General features: G+C 35.6%; 1 protein-coding gene across 1 annotated transcript; it reads left to right on the forward strand.

The window, feature by feature from the left end:
- The first annotated feature begins 488 nt into the window (after window positions 1-488).
- Window positions 489-6,263, forward strand: LOC132638600 (ABC transporter G family member 9-like). Its single transcript, XM_060355423.1, has 4 exons — window positions 489-675; window positions 2,796-3,591; window positions 4,155-4,492; window positions 5,436-6,263. Exons 1-4 carry the CDS (start codon window positions 577-579, stop codon window positions 6,090-6,092), a joined length of 1,890 nt encoding a protein of 629 aa, XP_060211406.1. The 5' UTR covers window positions 489-576; the 3' UTR covers window positions 6,093-6,263.
- Window positions 6,264-14,418: the final 8,155 nt, after the last annotated feature.

Genomic DNA, 14,418 nt, shown 5'->3' on the forward strand with positions numbered 1-14,418 from the left:
TTAAAGGACTTAACCGTGCCGTGACGATTAAGTCCTTTAGTGCAGTATTTTACTGCGTTAAAGGTACTTTTGTGGTACTTTTGTGCCTCTTTTTTTTTATGGGATATTTTGGTTCAATGTGTCTTTTATTGGGTCATTTTGGTTCCAGACTCAAATGACTCTTATTTACATAATCAAGAATCATTAAGCTTTTTTCTTTTTCTAGGAATTTAATTAGAGTAAGTTAGTAAAAACACTCCTAATTTTCTAAGAGTGTGCATAAGCCTAAAAAATCACTTATTATGGAATGGAGGGAGTAATAAAATTTCTATTTATCTTCAAAGTTCTATTAGACTACTAATCTTGATCGACTAGTCATAATTAATTACACTCCATTTCCTAATAACATTTGTATTTAGAGTCCTACTTAAAACTAGTCATTAATTCTTTCCCTCTTCTCTATATCACTCCATTCGTATTCCCAAGAATTTAGGAGAGAAAGATAACAAAAAAAGGTCATCAAATTCATCTGTATTTTTTTCTTGGTTTTAAAATCTATTTAAGAGAGACCAAAGAAGAAGGCCAACAACTCTAAACATGGAACAAGAGATGAAGAATATACAAGAAAATCAGCACGCTGATCAATCTAAAAGTGCAGCTATTTTCAAGAAAAGTAATCGTCCTGTCACTCTTAAGGTAATTCTTGTATATTTTTAAGCGATTTTTTGTTTTGTTTCAACTTGACTAAATCCGGATTCGCACGGAAAGTCCTACATTAGGGGTAATGATCCCTAGTAAAGGCGATTTCATATCAAGCAGGCTCGAACCCGAGCCGAGACCAATGATTAAAGATGAAGGAGTACTTACACTTGACCAACAAACCTTGGTGATATTGCATGTGATAATATGATATTATATTGTTGTTTCTACAGAAAACTAATTGCATGCATGTGTTGTCAATAATAGGAAAAGATTATAAAAAGGTATATAGTATAATAATGGACTTGAAAAGATGATATCCACATTGATTTTATTTTCTTATTTGATGGGAATTACTAAAGGAAAATTAGATGCTGCCTGATTCAGTCATAATAATGGACTTGAAACGTTGAACTCCACATTGATCTTATTTTCTTATTTGATGGGAAAATAATTTCAGGAAAGTTGGATGCTGCCTGATTTCATTCAATCATAATAAAAAAGTTCGCCTTATTTTAATTGTATATCCTTTTGTATCAGTATAGTTGTTTGACTAGTTGCGAAGTGACGGAGTTAAAATTTTCACTAAGGGGATTTAAAATACAAAGAAGTAATTAAAAAATAATACTAAGGTGCCATTTGGCCATAAAAATTATTCACTTTTTTCCGGAATTTTTTTCACTTTTTTCACTTTTGGGCGTTTGGCCATAAATATTCCGAATACAACTTGAAGTTGTATTCCGGAATACTAAAAACTCAAAAAACTTGTTTTTTAAAAAAATCACTTTTTCACTTTTTTACAACTATATTTCACCAAAAACTACAATTTCAAAAATTATGGTCAAACACAACTCCAACTCCAACTTCAAAAATTCCTACTAAGAATCCAAGAGATTCAACATCTATAACATATGGTCAAACGACGCCCAATCGATGTCATCACGCTCCTCTCAAAAGGACTATTCCCTACTCTAACCCAAACACCAAAAGCTCTTGCAAAAAAAGGCCAACAACTTCAAGAATTTGGCAGAGTGGACACCTGCTTTAACTGAGGTATCTGAATTGCTTTAAGTGATTATGGAGTGAAGACGATGAGATAGCTATTCTCCAAGGCATGCCCGAATATGCATCCACGAAGAATGCATAATCGAGCATGCCTTGGAGGATGGCTATCTCGTCTTCGTCGCTCCATACCCTTTGAAAGCGATTCACATGCTTAGTTGAAGTAAGTGTCCACTGGATTCTTGAAGTGGATCATCACGGTGGTTCTTGCCCTTTTTCTGCAAGAGCTTTTGGTTTTTGGGTGGAAGTAGGGAATAATCGATTTGAGAGGAGAGATGAAGCTAGCGTTGTGTGTTATGTTTTGATTTTCAATTGGAATGTTTTGTTTTGATTTTTGACTAAAACGCTAATACTTATAAATACTAGGAGTAAAAACTCTCTTTTCGGTAATATGAATTGATCATCCGTTCTTTCCCAAAGCTAGAACATGATACTAACATTTTTTAATGCCAAATATATATAACCTATCCATAACATTTTAAAGGAACTCTTATCCAACTATATATACTTTTTTAAGTAAGCACATCGAGTAGTAGTATTTGTAGACAACTAATAATCCATGTTAAACCATTTAGGGGTCGTTTGATTCGTGGACTAAATTATTCAGGGACTATAATCTTTGGATTAATTTATCCCATTTGGGAGGTGGGTTTAAATAATCTCAAGTTTGATGGCATAAAATGGGATATCCAGAATGAAGTTTGGGATTAAATATATACTGTATGACTGTGTAAATTTATCCCAGGGTTTATAACTTATTTAGACAAATAGTGTAACATATCTTATATTCAGGTTAGTAATTCCATTTTCAGGACCTTATATAGTTTAGATTATACATTTTAAATCCTTGTAGAGAAGTGAAACTCTTATTTTTATCAAAATTCTCCTTGGGAATCTTTTGTCAACTCAAATTCTGGTGATCATATTGGTTGCTAGCTAGTGCTCGCAAAAAGGGGAAAAGAAATAGAAGTTAATAAATAGTTCCTCTAATATTATCCTATGGCTTAATCTTTTCCTGTTGTTTGCTAAAAATAGTACTTTGGGTGATCTTGCAGTTTGAGAATGTTGTTTACAAGATTAAGCTTGGGAAAGAAGGGTGTTTCAAGAACAACTCTAAATCAGAGGAAGAGAAAATAATCTTGAAGGGTGTCTCGGGGATCGTTTCTCCGGGCAAAATGCTGACCATATTAGGCCCTTCAGGCAGTGGCAAAACAACTCTACTAACTGGACTCGGAGGCAGGCTTGTTAATGGCCATCTTGATGGTGCTATAACATACAGTAACAAGCCCTTTTCCAATGCCATGAAGCGTAACACCGGCTTTGTTACTCAAGATGATGTTCTTTACCCTCATCTCACAGTGTCCGAGACACTCGTGTTCACTGCCCTCCTCCGTTTGCCCAAAACTTTTACGGTTGTGGAAAAAATCATGCATGCTGAAGCGGTTATTACTCAACTCGGATTAATAAAGTGCAAGGATAGCGTCGTTGGAGGTCCACTATTGAGAGGAATTTCAGGTGGGGAGAGGAAAAGGGTAAGTATAGGGCAGGAAATGCTTATTAACCCGAGTTTATTGTTCTTGGATGAACCAACATCGGGGCTTGATTCTACTACAGCTTTAAGGATTCTGTCTACATTGAGGGATTTGGCGAAGGGTGGCAGGACGGTTGTGATGACAATACATCAACCTTCGAGTAGGCTATTTTACATGTTCGACAAAGTGCTGCTATTATCCGAAGGAAACACCCTGTATTTTGGCAGAGGCGAAGATGCGATGGGATATTTTTCAAGGATCGGATTTTCCCCGTTGGTTGCTATGAATCCCTCGGACTTCTTATTGGATCTTGCAAATGGTATGTTCATCTATCCTTCTTCTTTTCATTGGAGTCATTTGTTATCTTAGATTTTAATGTACTTTGGCTCTTACTATGGCATGAGGCACCTTCACTAAAATACCTTGAAATTCTGTTTTCCTTGGATTAATTTTGCTGTTTATTTATGATCTATAGATGCATAATTGATGCATAAAAATGGAAAAAAACTCAAGCCCAGGTGAAGGCTATTTAGGCTAATGTACAGTCTGTTAAATGAGAATAGTTCTTTAGGAATTTATTGAAGCAAATTTCTCATAAATAGATAGTAATTTCACGTACTGGGACCTTTTTGGTCTTTTAAGTATCGGAAAGACAAGGGGCTGAATTTCAGTGGATCATGGCAGCATGACTACTCTGCCACTTGCAGTACCCCACTTATACCGAGACTTCCATTGACTTTTGTATGATCTGTTGGTTAATTCTCTTTTGCTGCATACACGTTCATATCTTTGTGATCATTTCTAAATTATAACTTATAATATATATTCTCTTTTTGCCAAACGGTATGATGACTAATAAACTGGTGCAATTTAATTTGTTAGGTATATTATCGGATGATCCTCGCGTATTAACAGATGAACCTGGAGAAGATCCAGCATCGATCAAGCAAACTTTGGTAACCGCTTTCAAAACCAATCTAGCAGAGAACTTGAAGGAACAATTGCAAGAATGTGACGATCATCAGATTGCTGAAAAATTTCATGAGAAGAAATTCAAGCAATGGCCAAACACGTGGTGGCAGCAATTCTCAGTGTTATTTAGAAGAGGGATGAAAGAACGGAAACACGAGTACTTCTCTCGCCTCAAGGTTGGACAAGTCTTGGTGCTGGCTTTAATGTGTGGATTGTTATGGTGGAAATCTAATAACATACAAGATCAGGTAATTGATACTTGTCCTGTTAATTTGATATGTCTTATTTGTTATGCCTTTTTACTTCTTTATTGTCTTTTTCTTACTGCCTTGTTATGTGTTACTCGAGCCGAGGATCTTCCGGAAACAACCTCTCTATCTCCAAGAGGGTGGGGTGAGGTCTGCGTCCCCTCTACCCTCCCCCAGACCCTACTTGTGGGAATACACTGGGTATGTTGTTCTTGTTGGTAAAATTGGTACATAGTAGTAACAGTTAAAGTATACTCCATTTCCTGGCATAAAAATGATGTAATGGAGCCGTTTGAGTCCATTAACCAGGAATTTTTTTAGTAAAGAGTTCTATTTTCGTTAAGTATTTAACTTATATACTCCAAGTATGTAAAATTTCTTAACATTATTAGTGTACTTTAACTTATTAACTAGGTAACTTGTCTTATTTCTAGGTTACGGATGGTTATTTATAGTTATCTTTAAATGTAATTACCCAAGAGTGCAAACATTCTTTTACAATGTCGGTGCATGTATAAATGTCGGTGTATGTATAGAAGTCAATATTGTCAAAGGCGCACTTAAGCTCTAAAGCGAGGCTCAAACATATTGAGCACTTCGCCTCACTTAGCGGGCGTTTTAGTGTCATCATGAAGAATCTGAGGCTCACTTTTCCTTGCCCATTAGCGTAATCCCAAAGAGGCTACAATAAACAATTGATATTTCACTTTATAGTAATTGGTTTTTCATTCTTTGTTCATGTATTCCTTATTCATGCTTATGATTATTAGTCTTGGACTACACATATATATTTGTGTTTTTCTCCATTTGTGTTTGAAGCCCACACTTTGTTTGCTCTTTCCGCTTAAAGCTCCATTGGACGTTGGAGTTTTTTCTTTTGCGCTTTCTGACTTTGATAACTCCGATAGAAGTTAAATATAGTCATTTGTGTTAATTGGTGCAGATTGGGCTTCTGTTCTTCTACACTAATTTCTGGGAGTTTTTTCCTATGTTCCAAGCTATTTTTACCTTCCCACAAGAGAGGATGATGCTGGAGAAAGAAAGATCATCAGGCATGTACCGACTCTCTGCATACTTCATGGCTCGGACTGTAGGTGACCTTCCCATGGAGCTAGTCCTTCCGACTATTTTCACCATTGTAACCTACTGGATGGCTGGCCTAAAACCGGCCGCATGGAACTTCTTCTCTACCTTATTGGCCCTCCTCTACAATGTACTAGTCTCCCAAGGCCTCGGACTTGCTATTGGTGCAATAATTAAAGACCTAAAATCAGCCACTGCACTAGGCTCAGTCATCATGCTATCGATGACCTTAGTCGGAGGGTACTTCGTTCAGCATGTCCCGAGCTTCATTGCCTGGATCAAGTACGTATCAATTACTCTATACGCGTACAAGCTCTTGTTGGGGTCCCAGTTTACTGGGGGGGAAACATATTTGTGTGGCACAAATGCGACGTGTCTAGTTGAAGATTTTCCTTCCATAAAGACTATAGGGATTGGAGGTAAGGGCATCTCAATTGTTGCATTGGCTATTATGCTTTTGGGTTACAGGTTCTTGGCTTATGTTGCTCTTATGAGGATTGGCGTGACAAAGAAATAGATTTGCTTACTCATAAGGTTGTAGTAATCAAAGTAAACTGTAATAGGTGTTAGCAAGTGCCCCATTTGTAATTTTGATTTGCTTTTTGCTGAGATATACTAGCCATGTTATACAAAGAACATGGGATTTATCTAACTCTATTTGGTTGGTTTCTAGACCATCTATCAAATGTTTGAGCTAAATTTACTACTCTCTCCGTCCATTTTTATTTGTCTTCTATACTAAAAATAGACATCCATTTTTACTTGTCCGGTTTAAAAAACCAAGTCAGAATTTTTACACTTAGTTCTAATTTACCCTTATAATTTACCATAATCACTTATCCATGCATTTTCCCAAAACATTGCATTTATTATATTCAAAGGGTGATATAATAAAATTAACATTCTAGTTTTGATTCCTTAATAGGCGTGTCAAGTTAATACTTGACAAGTAAAAATGAACGGAGGGAGTAGTACCACATTGTTTGTCTCTTTTGTTCTTACTGTAGACATTTCAGGTGTGTCCTAATGGTCAGTGAAGTGGTTGAAAATCTTTGGTTACCAAGGTTCTAATTCCAGTAGAGATGTAGGGATATTAGTAGCTCAGTTGGTTGGCTACCTGAACTTTCACCTTGTTGGTGAGGTTCGAATCCCACATTATAATCCCCTCCCCCATTTCCCTTTCCCCTGCCCTCCTATGTAATTAAAATAAGTTTTTTTTTTTTTTAAATTCCAGTAGAGATCAGGGTGTTGCTTATTGGTCAATAAAGTGGGTGAAAACTTTGGTGAAAAATGTTCTTCCAACAAAGAAAAAAGCATTAGATTAAGTTTTCCCTAACCTAAACTTAGGTAGACATAGATATTCAGTTTCTGTGTTGGTGAGCGGGATACCAGGTATCCTATTGAATAGGGTGGTGGTTTACACAAGTTGCTCGAAGACCACAGTTATTTTCAGAAAAATTACAGTACTCCCAATTGTGTGGACCTAAAACTTGCCAAATATTGTTATTCAACTCTTTTCCAGCTCAAGGTAATGTGAGTAAATTGAGAAAAAAAATCAGTTTGCAAATAAAAAATAGTAACACGGAAGATCTGTATATAAAACTTAAAAGATTTTTATATGTTATTTTCTTCCGATCTAATTGCAAGTGAACATAGGAGATCTTTCCCTTCAATCAAACCATACCACATAACTAAGCTACATAAATTGAAACAAAGAGAGTAGTTGGTATCCAAAATCTCTTAAGTCTTTCTAAATACTTGACTTTCTTGAAGTGATTATAGGAGGTCATTTCCTCCGATTAAACCATGCCATGTAAATTAAAACAGAGAGAGTAGTTAGTATCCAGAATCTCTAAAATCTTTTAAAATACTCTCTTTGTCTCAAGTTATTTGTCGTGTTGCTTTTTTACATGCCCATTAGGAAAAACATTAATTAGAAGAGCATTTTGACTATTTTACGCTTATTTATGTCTTAAGGTATAATCTATTTATTGAATATTTACTCTATTTTTGTAATGTTATCATAATTGAGTTTTTGCAGTTTTTAAGAACAATTACCACTAAGGGTAAAATGAAAAAATAATTAATTGTCTTGAACTTTTAAAATGACAATAATTTAAAATACTATTTTTAGAAATCACGACAAATAATTTGAGACAAAGAGAGTGCTTGAAGGCTTTCTTAATATCAAGCTTAATTTGGCAAGCCAGAAATGCTTTTCACGATAATCTCAAAAATAGTCTAAAACATTTCCAAGAAAGCTCTGTCTCTTTCCAATAGCATTTTTAACTTCTGTGCACTGACTATATAAAACCTTTTTATTGTACTTCATCCATCCATGTTATTTGTCCATGTTTGATTGACACGCCCCTTAAGAAGCAATAAATAAAATGATGATCTTACTATATCATCTCTAATTACTATATGTTGGAAAATGGATTGAAAATAATTATAGTACTTAATAATAAAGGTAAAATAGGTATAAAGTGGTACTCCCTCCGTTCACTTTTACTTGTCACGTGTCGCTTCTCGAGAGTCAATATGACTAATCATCAAACTAAGTTAAATTAGATTAATTCAATATTTTAAAATTAAATTTAGATGTTCGAAAACTATACGAAAAATACAATAAATTGTAATTCTTTTCATATTAATATGAGAAAAAAAATACATCTTAAAATGCTGGTCAAAGTTTATGCAATTTGACTCTCGAGAAGCGAAATGTGACAAGTAAAAGTTGACGGAGGGGGTAAATTATCTCTTTGTTCTTCAAACTGGACAAATAAAAATGAACTTCTATTTTAATATAGTAGACAAGCAAAAATGGACTGACGAAATATCAATTTAAATTGCCCACAACAATAAGCATCTATCTATATTAATCTTAATTTGGCGACCTAGAAATATAGTACTAGTAAATAACTTGTTGTAACAAGTAAAACTTTCAATAATAGTGTAAATGTATTTTACGGATATTGTTTGTATATTAGGTAAATCCATATAATAATAAAATTTTGTAACTGCTTATGTAACGACCCGTTTGGTCGTTATTGCACTTTTGACCCATTTACTCTCGTTGACCTTTTTCCGAGCCTTGTAGAATGATTTTGACCTGCGGGGATGGGCAACACGATTCCCGAGGTAATTGGGCGAGTTCTATTGTGACTTATGAGAATTAGAGCCTTAAAGTGAAAAATCGTTGACCGATAGTTGACTTTTGGGTAAACGAACCTTTTTTGAAAATTCGTCGATTCTGTAAGATCCGGAGGGTCGATTATGACTTGGTGGAGGGTATTTAGTTCGGTTTCCGAGTCACTCGGGAGCGTTTTGGGCTATTGGTTGGAAATTGAGTTTTTGACCGTTGGGGGTTGACCCGGTCAAATAGAACCCCGGTGGGATTAATTTGAGATTAGCTATGAATGTGAGATTAATTGATGGATTTGGCTAACCTAAGCATGGAATTTCTCTAATTAGTATTAATAAGCTTGCATCTCCATTTTGGGTTAATGATTTGATTGTGGAAAAACTAGGGTTTATGCCTAATTTGGGGATTTTACTTTGAATGATGAAATTGATTAATAATTGAGCTAATTTAGCAATTGGAGAGTAGAATTGAACTTCTAGAATGTTGGGTTACCAATTCCACTCTTGAAATACCCATTTTACCCTTGTGGGTCCGATTTCCCTTTTTTCTTAGTTGAATTTCGATTCGAACGAATGTATAGCAATATGGGTACCATTATTCCCCGTTTCTAACTTAGATTTCGCTAATGACTAGACTATGAGTATTTTGAGGTTCTTCGGAAGGGCAAGCTAGGCATCAAGGTAGGTTACAGCTTACCTTTAGGTTAGACTTCAGTTAGCGAAGCATATGTAGAAGTTAGTTATTGATGGAGAAAGCATGTTAATCCTCCAGGTATGAATTTGGGATGTATATTCTTAGGTTGGTATTACTGATGACTTTGTGGGCTTGTAGCCCCGTTTATTGAGATTTGGCTTGTTGCCATGTGTGGGGTGTTAGGCTTGTTGCTTATTTGCTATGTTGCGGTTGTGATAAGTTCGTCTCTCACTTATCTTGATATTTATTATTGATAAAGGAAGAATTGAATTCGGTATTGTTATTGTGATGTGTGCTCATGTAGAGGCACAAATCAGGTTGGATTATGATTTATACTTGAGATTGATATCATGCATATCATTCAGACACATTCTACATGACTTATTGTTATGAACTGTAATTTGATATTAATAATGACAAGAGAGAAAGGGAAACATCCGAGGCTTCTTAATGTGGTATTTGTTGTATATAGTCTGAAGGAAAATTGTTCTGGACGCGGCATTGCTCAAATTTGGGAATAAGTTGGTATTGGTAATTGATTTACGGATGCTGTTATGTTTATTCACCCTCATGATCATTGTTGAATTCGACATTCATGTATACATTTCATCCTACATTTCTCATGGTGATGTGGTGTGGTTCTAACAGAGAAATTAGTGGAAAAAGATTATGGAAACGTATGATAAGGAAGTGAAGGTTGAAAGTAATCTCTGGGCTGTGTGCGGAGTGACTATGGACAGATTTGATATAGTAGCCATCTCTGGGTTGTATGTGGAATGGCTAGTGATGTGGAAGCCACCTCTGGGTTGTGTGCGGAATTGCTGGTGTTGTGAAAGTCATCTTTGGGTTGTGTGTGGAGTGACTAGTACATGGACTTCGCGGGTCCCCCGTGGGTCATGGCTATCGAGACGTGGAGGTTTTTCGCCCGTAGCATGTGTGTACGGTATGAGACAGTTTGCCAGTGCATTGCATCGGACTTGCATTCATATTACCTCCACTCATATCCCTGATTCTAGTTGATGCATTTATTGCATTGCATGGTTCGTTTCAGCATTGATTCCTTTATTGATGATTCTTTGGAGATGCAGTGTGCTTGTTAATTACTTACCTAGACACTTGATGGATTCGAGGACTAGAGGTTTCCACCTGGGCTATGACTGTAGGCTGCTAAGATCTATTGTGGTTCATATTGCTGCGAGTCTTACGTGAATATGCTTAGTGACTATATATGACTGCTTACATGTCTATTTGTTAATTTCTTTCTTCATATATGTGAACTAATTGTTGTCGGCCTATGATGCCTAGCAGTACTTATTGTTTGTACTGATGCTACCTTGCTGCATTCTTTTCTGAGTCCAGAGTTTGTTACAGATTCCATATCAGGCCCTCATGAGTGAGTTTCCTGAGGCAGTCAGCTGGAGTTTCCAGGGTGAGCCATGTTCCGATTTGCAACCCGAAAAACTCTTCTATCATGATACTTGTCCCTTGTATTGAGACAGTATTGTTCAGACTTATGCTCATACTTAGAAGCTCTTGTACTATTACTTGACCAGATTCCTTGGGTGGTTATTGTATTTTCGCACTTATATATTTTATATGATATCGAGATTGCTTAGATAATTCTATTTCTTTTGTTATGCTTAATTTGAATGATTGAATAAGGTAAGGGTTCGCTTACCAGGTGGGATTTAGGTAGGTGCCCGCGTGATCCGTCTTTTGGATCATGACAACTTATAAAGGAGTTAAAACTAAATACATATATTTAGAGCTTTTCTCCGTTGATAATCGAAGGATGATAAAAAACATTATAAAAGGCACGTTACTCTATTCGGGAGCTTATCAACTTCAATATAAATACATTTTGTTTGACATAAGGATAGCTTGAAGTGATTTTCGTGTGACAAATTACAATTATATATAAGCGGGAATCGAGATGTTTTGTCGTCCTCACAGATTGTTCAGTCCTGTGAGACTGCTTTACGTGTCTGTGTTTTTTTTTTCCCTACGTAATGCCCTCTGTTATTTTCTTATGGCCATTCTCCTTTGGGCCTTTCTGATTGGGACTAAATTGATATCTCACTACAACAAAATATGATTTTAGCTGCAATTAATTTGCGGCAATTAATTGATATCTCACTACAACAAAATATGATTTTAGCTGCAATTAATTTGCGGCAATAACTTAATTGCCGCTAATTATATTCTAGAATCAATTATTACCGGCAATACCAAACTTTAGCCCTAACAATAAATGCCGCTAAAGGCTTTAGCGACCTTGGATCTAATGACATTAACCAATTGCTGGTAACTGTTTTTGTGGCAATAACTATTGCTGCTAAAAGGAAAATATATTGCCACTAAAAGCCTCTTTTGGTATAGTGTCTCAGTCTTAATTTATGTGACATCTTTTGAATTTTGAGATTCAAATAAATCTTTCTTTGTTCGTAATTTTTTTTAATCTTTTAAAATATTTTGGATTTTCAATTCTTGAGACTTATAATACATTTTACGTAGTTTCCAAATATTTAAATTTTATTTTAAAAGACTTGAATATTCTATGCCCGAATTTACGGTCAAAATGAAACTGTTTGACTCTCAAAATTTGAACTATGCCACATAAATTGGGACAAAGGGAGTAGTAATTTTTTGTGGATCTTTTTGTCACTATTAGATTACTCTTTCCCTTTTTTTTTTTTTCTTGTTCCTTATATTAAATATAAGTTTTTCCTTTTACTTGTCTATTTTAGCAAATCACGAAAGATTTATTAATTTCTTCTTATAATATCCTTTATCATCAAGTAACTACATACAGTATTAGTAGTCAAACTTAAATTTTCAAAGCATAATTAGTAAGGGTTAATTTAGAATGTTTTACTCCTAATAAATACTCCCCCGATCAAAAAGAGTGTCTACTTAGCCATTTGCACACCCTTACGAAAATACTAACTCCGAGAAAAAATAGATAATTTGACTAAACTGCCCCTAATTAAGATATTGGGATTTGATCACATAACACTTAATAGGGGCAAATCTAAAAAAATCAGGTTTTTTTTTTTAATTTGATAAGTGAACACTCTTCTTTATCTGGAGGAAGTAACTTTTTAAGGAAAGTGTCAAGTCAACAAGAGACACCTAAAAAGGAACCAAGGGAGTACATTTTACATTCTATCATTATACAGTTTGGTATGCAACTTCGAAGTCACAGTTTCATTTCTAATAAGAGCATTTATTAGGTCTTACTAATTAGTACTCCCATATACTTCTCTTTGGTTGTGTTCGAAATGAAAAAAATATTATTTTAAAAATATTTTTCAAGAAAATAAGTGTATTCCTTACTTATTTTTTGTATTCAGTATGTAAGCAAAAAGTATTATTCATCATTTGTATATAATCTAGACAAGTACTCTAGGATGTGGAGATGGAGGTGGAGGTGGGGGTGGGGGTGGGACTGTGGCTGATAGATGGTGGGGATCGGGCCTCCTGGAATTGGAGTGAAGATAAGTTGTATTGGACGGCGAGGAGGAAATAATTTATGTGGAATGTCAGGCCATTTGTGGAACTTTCTTTTTCTACTTCCATTAGGGAAGTCATTTTCCCCATTGTTAAGAAATTATTTTTCTAGAGAAAAATATTTTTCAAAAATTTTGATCAACTAAACATAAGAAAATTGAAAACTCTGTACGGGCACACCCTTCATTTGTTTTAAACCTCTAAAGTTTTGCTACTTTAGTGAATGTCGAATCTGTGTCTTTTGTATTTGCTAATTCTCCTTCCAAACTTCCTTTCTCATAAATAATTTGTTCTTTAAAAATTATTTAGTTATGTGAGTAAGAAATGTTAATAATAATGAAAATTTACCAATGAGGCATGATTAACGTGTCACTAGATTAAATTTATTGTGCAATAAAAAAATGTGATATAAGTTGTTCTTTAAATTCAATATACCACAATAAGTTATTTTTTAAATTAAATTTACCACTTTTGTATGGGCAATTCGCAGGAATGCCCTTATTTTGGGGCGGTCTTTAATTTTTGCTCATTAAATTGGTGGTCTTTAATTTTTATCCTTCTCTAGAACTCCTTGGTTTCGGGTTTGAACCCCCGCTCAGTGAAAAAATAAAAAATAAAAATTGCAAGGTAGAGTTTGGATTCGTAAGGCAGAGATTTGTTGCGTGCAAAACTCTGCCTTCAGGCAAAGATTTGCCTACATCTTGCTACCTTCAGGCAGAGTTTGAAATTCTCCCTTAAGGTAGAGTTTGTGTCACGACCCAGCTAGGGGCCATGACGGGTACCCGGGGCTAGCCACCGAGCACCACTCGTGCTACTACTCATCTTGCTCATTTAATGGTCTTTTATCGGCTTTATACACAAATTGTAGGAAAATCATATTTTACATGGAAACATAAATACTTTTTTATATACATTTGCCTCTCGGCCATCAAAATAATATAGACATATAATAGCATTTCGTGAGACCATCTAACCTACACTACGCATCTACGAGCCTCTACTGGAGTACTAAACATAAGGACGAGACAAGACCCCGTCATGCCCAAAGATACATATACATGAATATACACAAAAGAATCGTCATAAGCACATCCGAACAAAGGAGTGCTTTCAATCGGCTAACAGCTACTGCTGGTCTGGGTCGAGCTCTCCTCCCTGTCTACCTGTGGGCATGAACACAACGTCCAAAGAAAACGGATGTTAGTACGAACATTGTATTGAGTATGAGAGGCATAAACAACGAAATAGAACAATGACATAATGGAAATATCAATATGGAACATCTATATCTGACGGTCATGCATAAAGAATTAAGTCATGCTGTCTTACTCATACTCGTCATCATATCATGTATGCACAATGTATAAGCTGCCCGCCCATATAGGCGCGGTGTCGTAGTGCATAAGCTGCCCGTCCATATCGGATCGGTGTGATAATCATAACATTAGCCTGCGTCCAGGCCTCCCGGGTCCGGGGTATCATCTTATGCCGCCGC

Source organism: Lycium barbarum, chromosome 4 (genome assembly GCF_019175385.1).
Source record: "Lycium barbarum isolate Lr01 chromosome 4, ASM1917538v2, whole genome shotgun sequence".
Classification (NCBI taxonomy): domain Eukaryota; kingdom Viridiplantae; phylum Streptophyta; class Magnoliopsida; order Solanales; family Solanaceae; genus Lycium; species Lycium barbarum.

Excerpts from the sequence above, each read along its gene's own strand:
- LOC132638600 (XM_060355423.1), top strand. The coding sequence starts at position 577 with ATGGAACAAGAGATGAAGAATATACAAGAAAATCAGCACGCTGATCAA. Across the intron at positions 3,592-4,154 it reads CTTATTGGATCTTGCAAATG|GTATATTATCGGATGATCCT; the intron begins GTATGTTCATCT and ends TTAATTTGTTAG. Across the intron at positions 4,493-5,435 it reads CTAATAACATACAAGATCAG|ATTGGGCTTCTGTTCTTCTA; the intron begins GTAATTGATACT and ends TAATTGGTGCAG.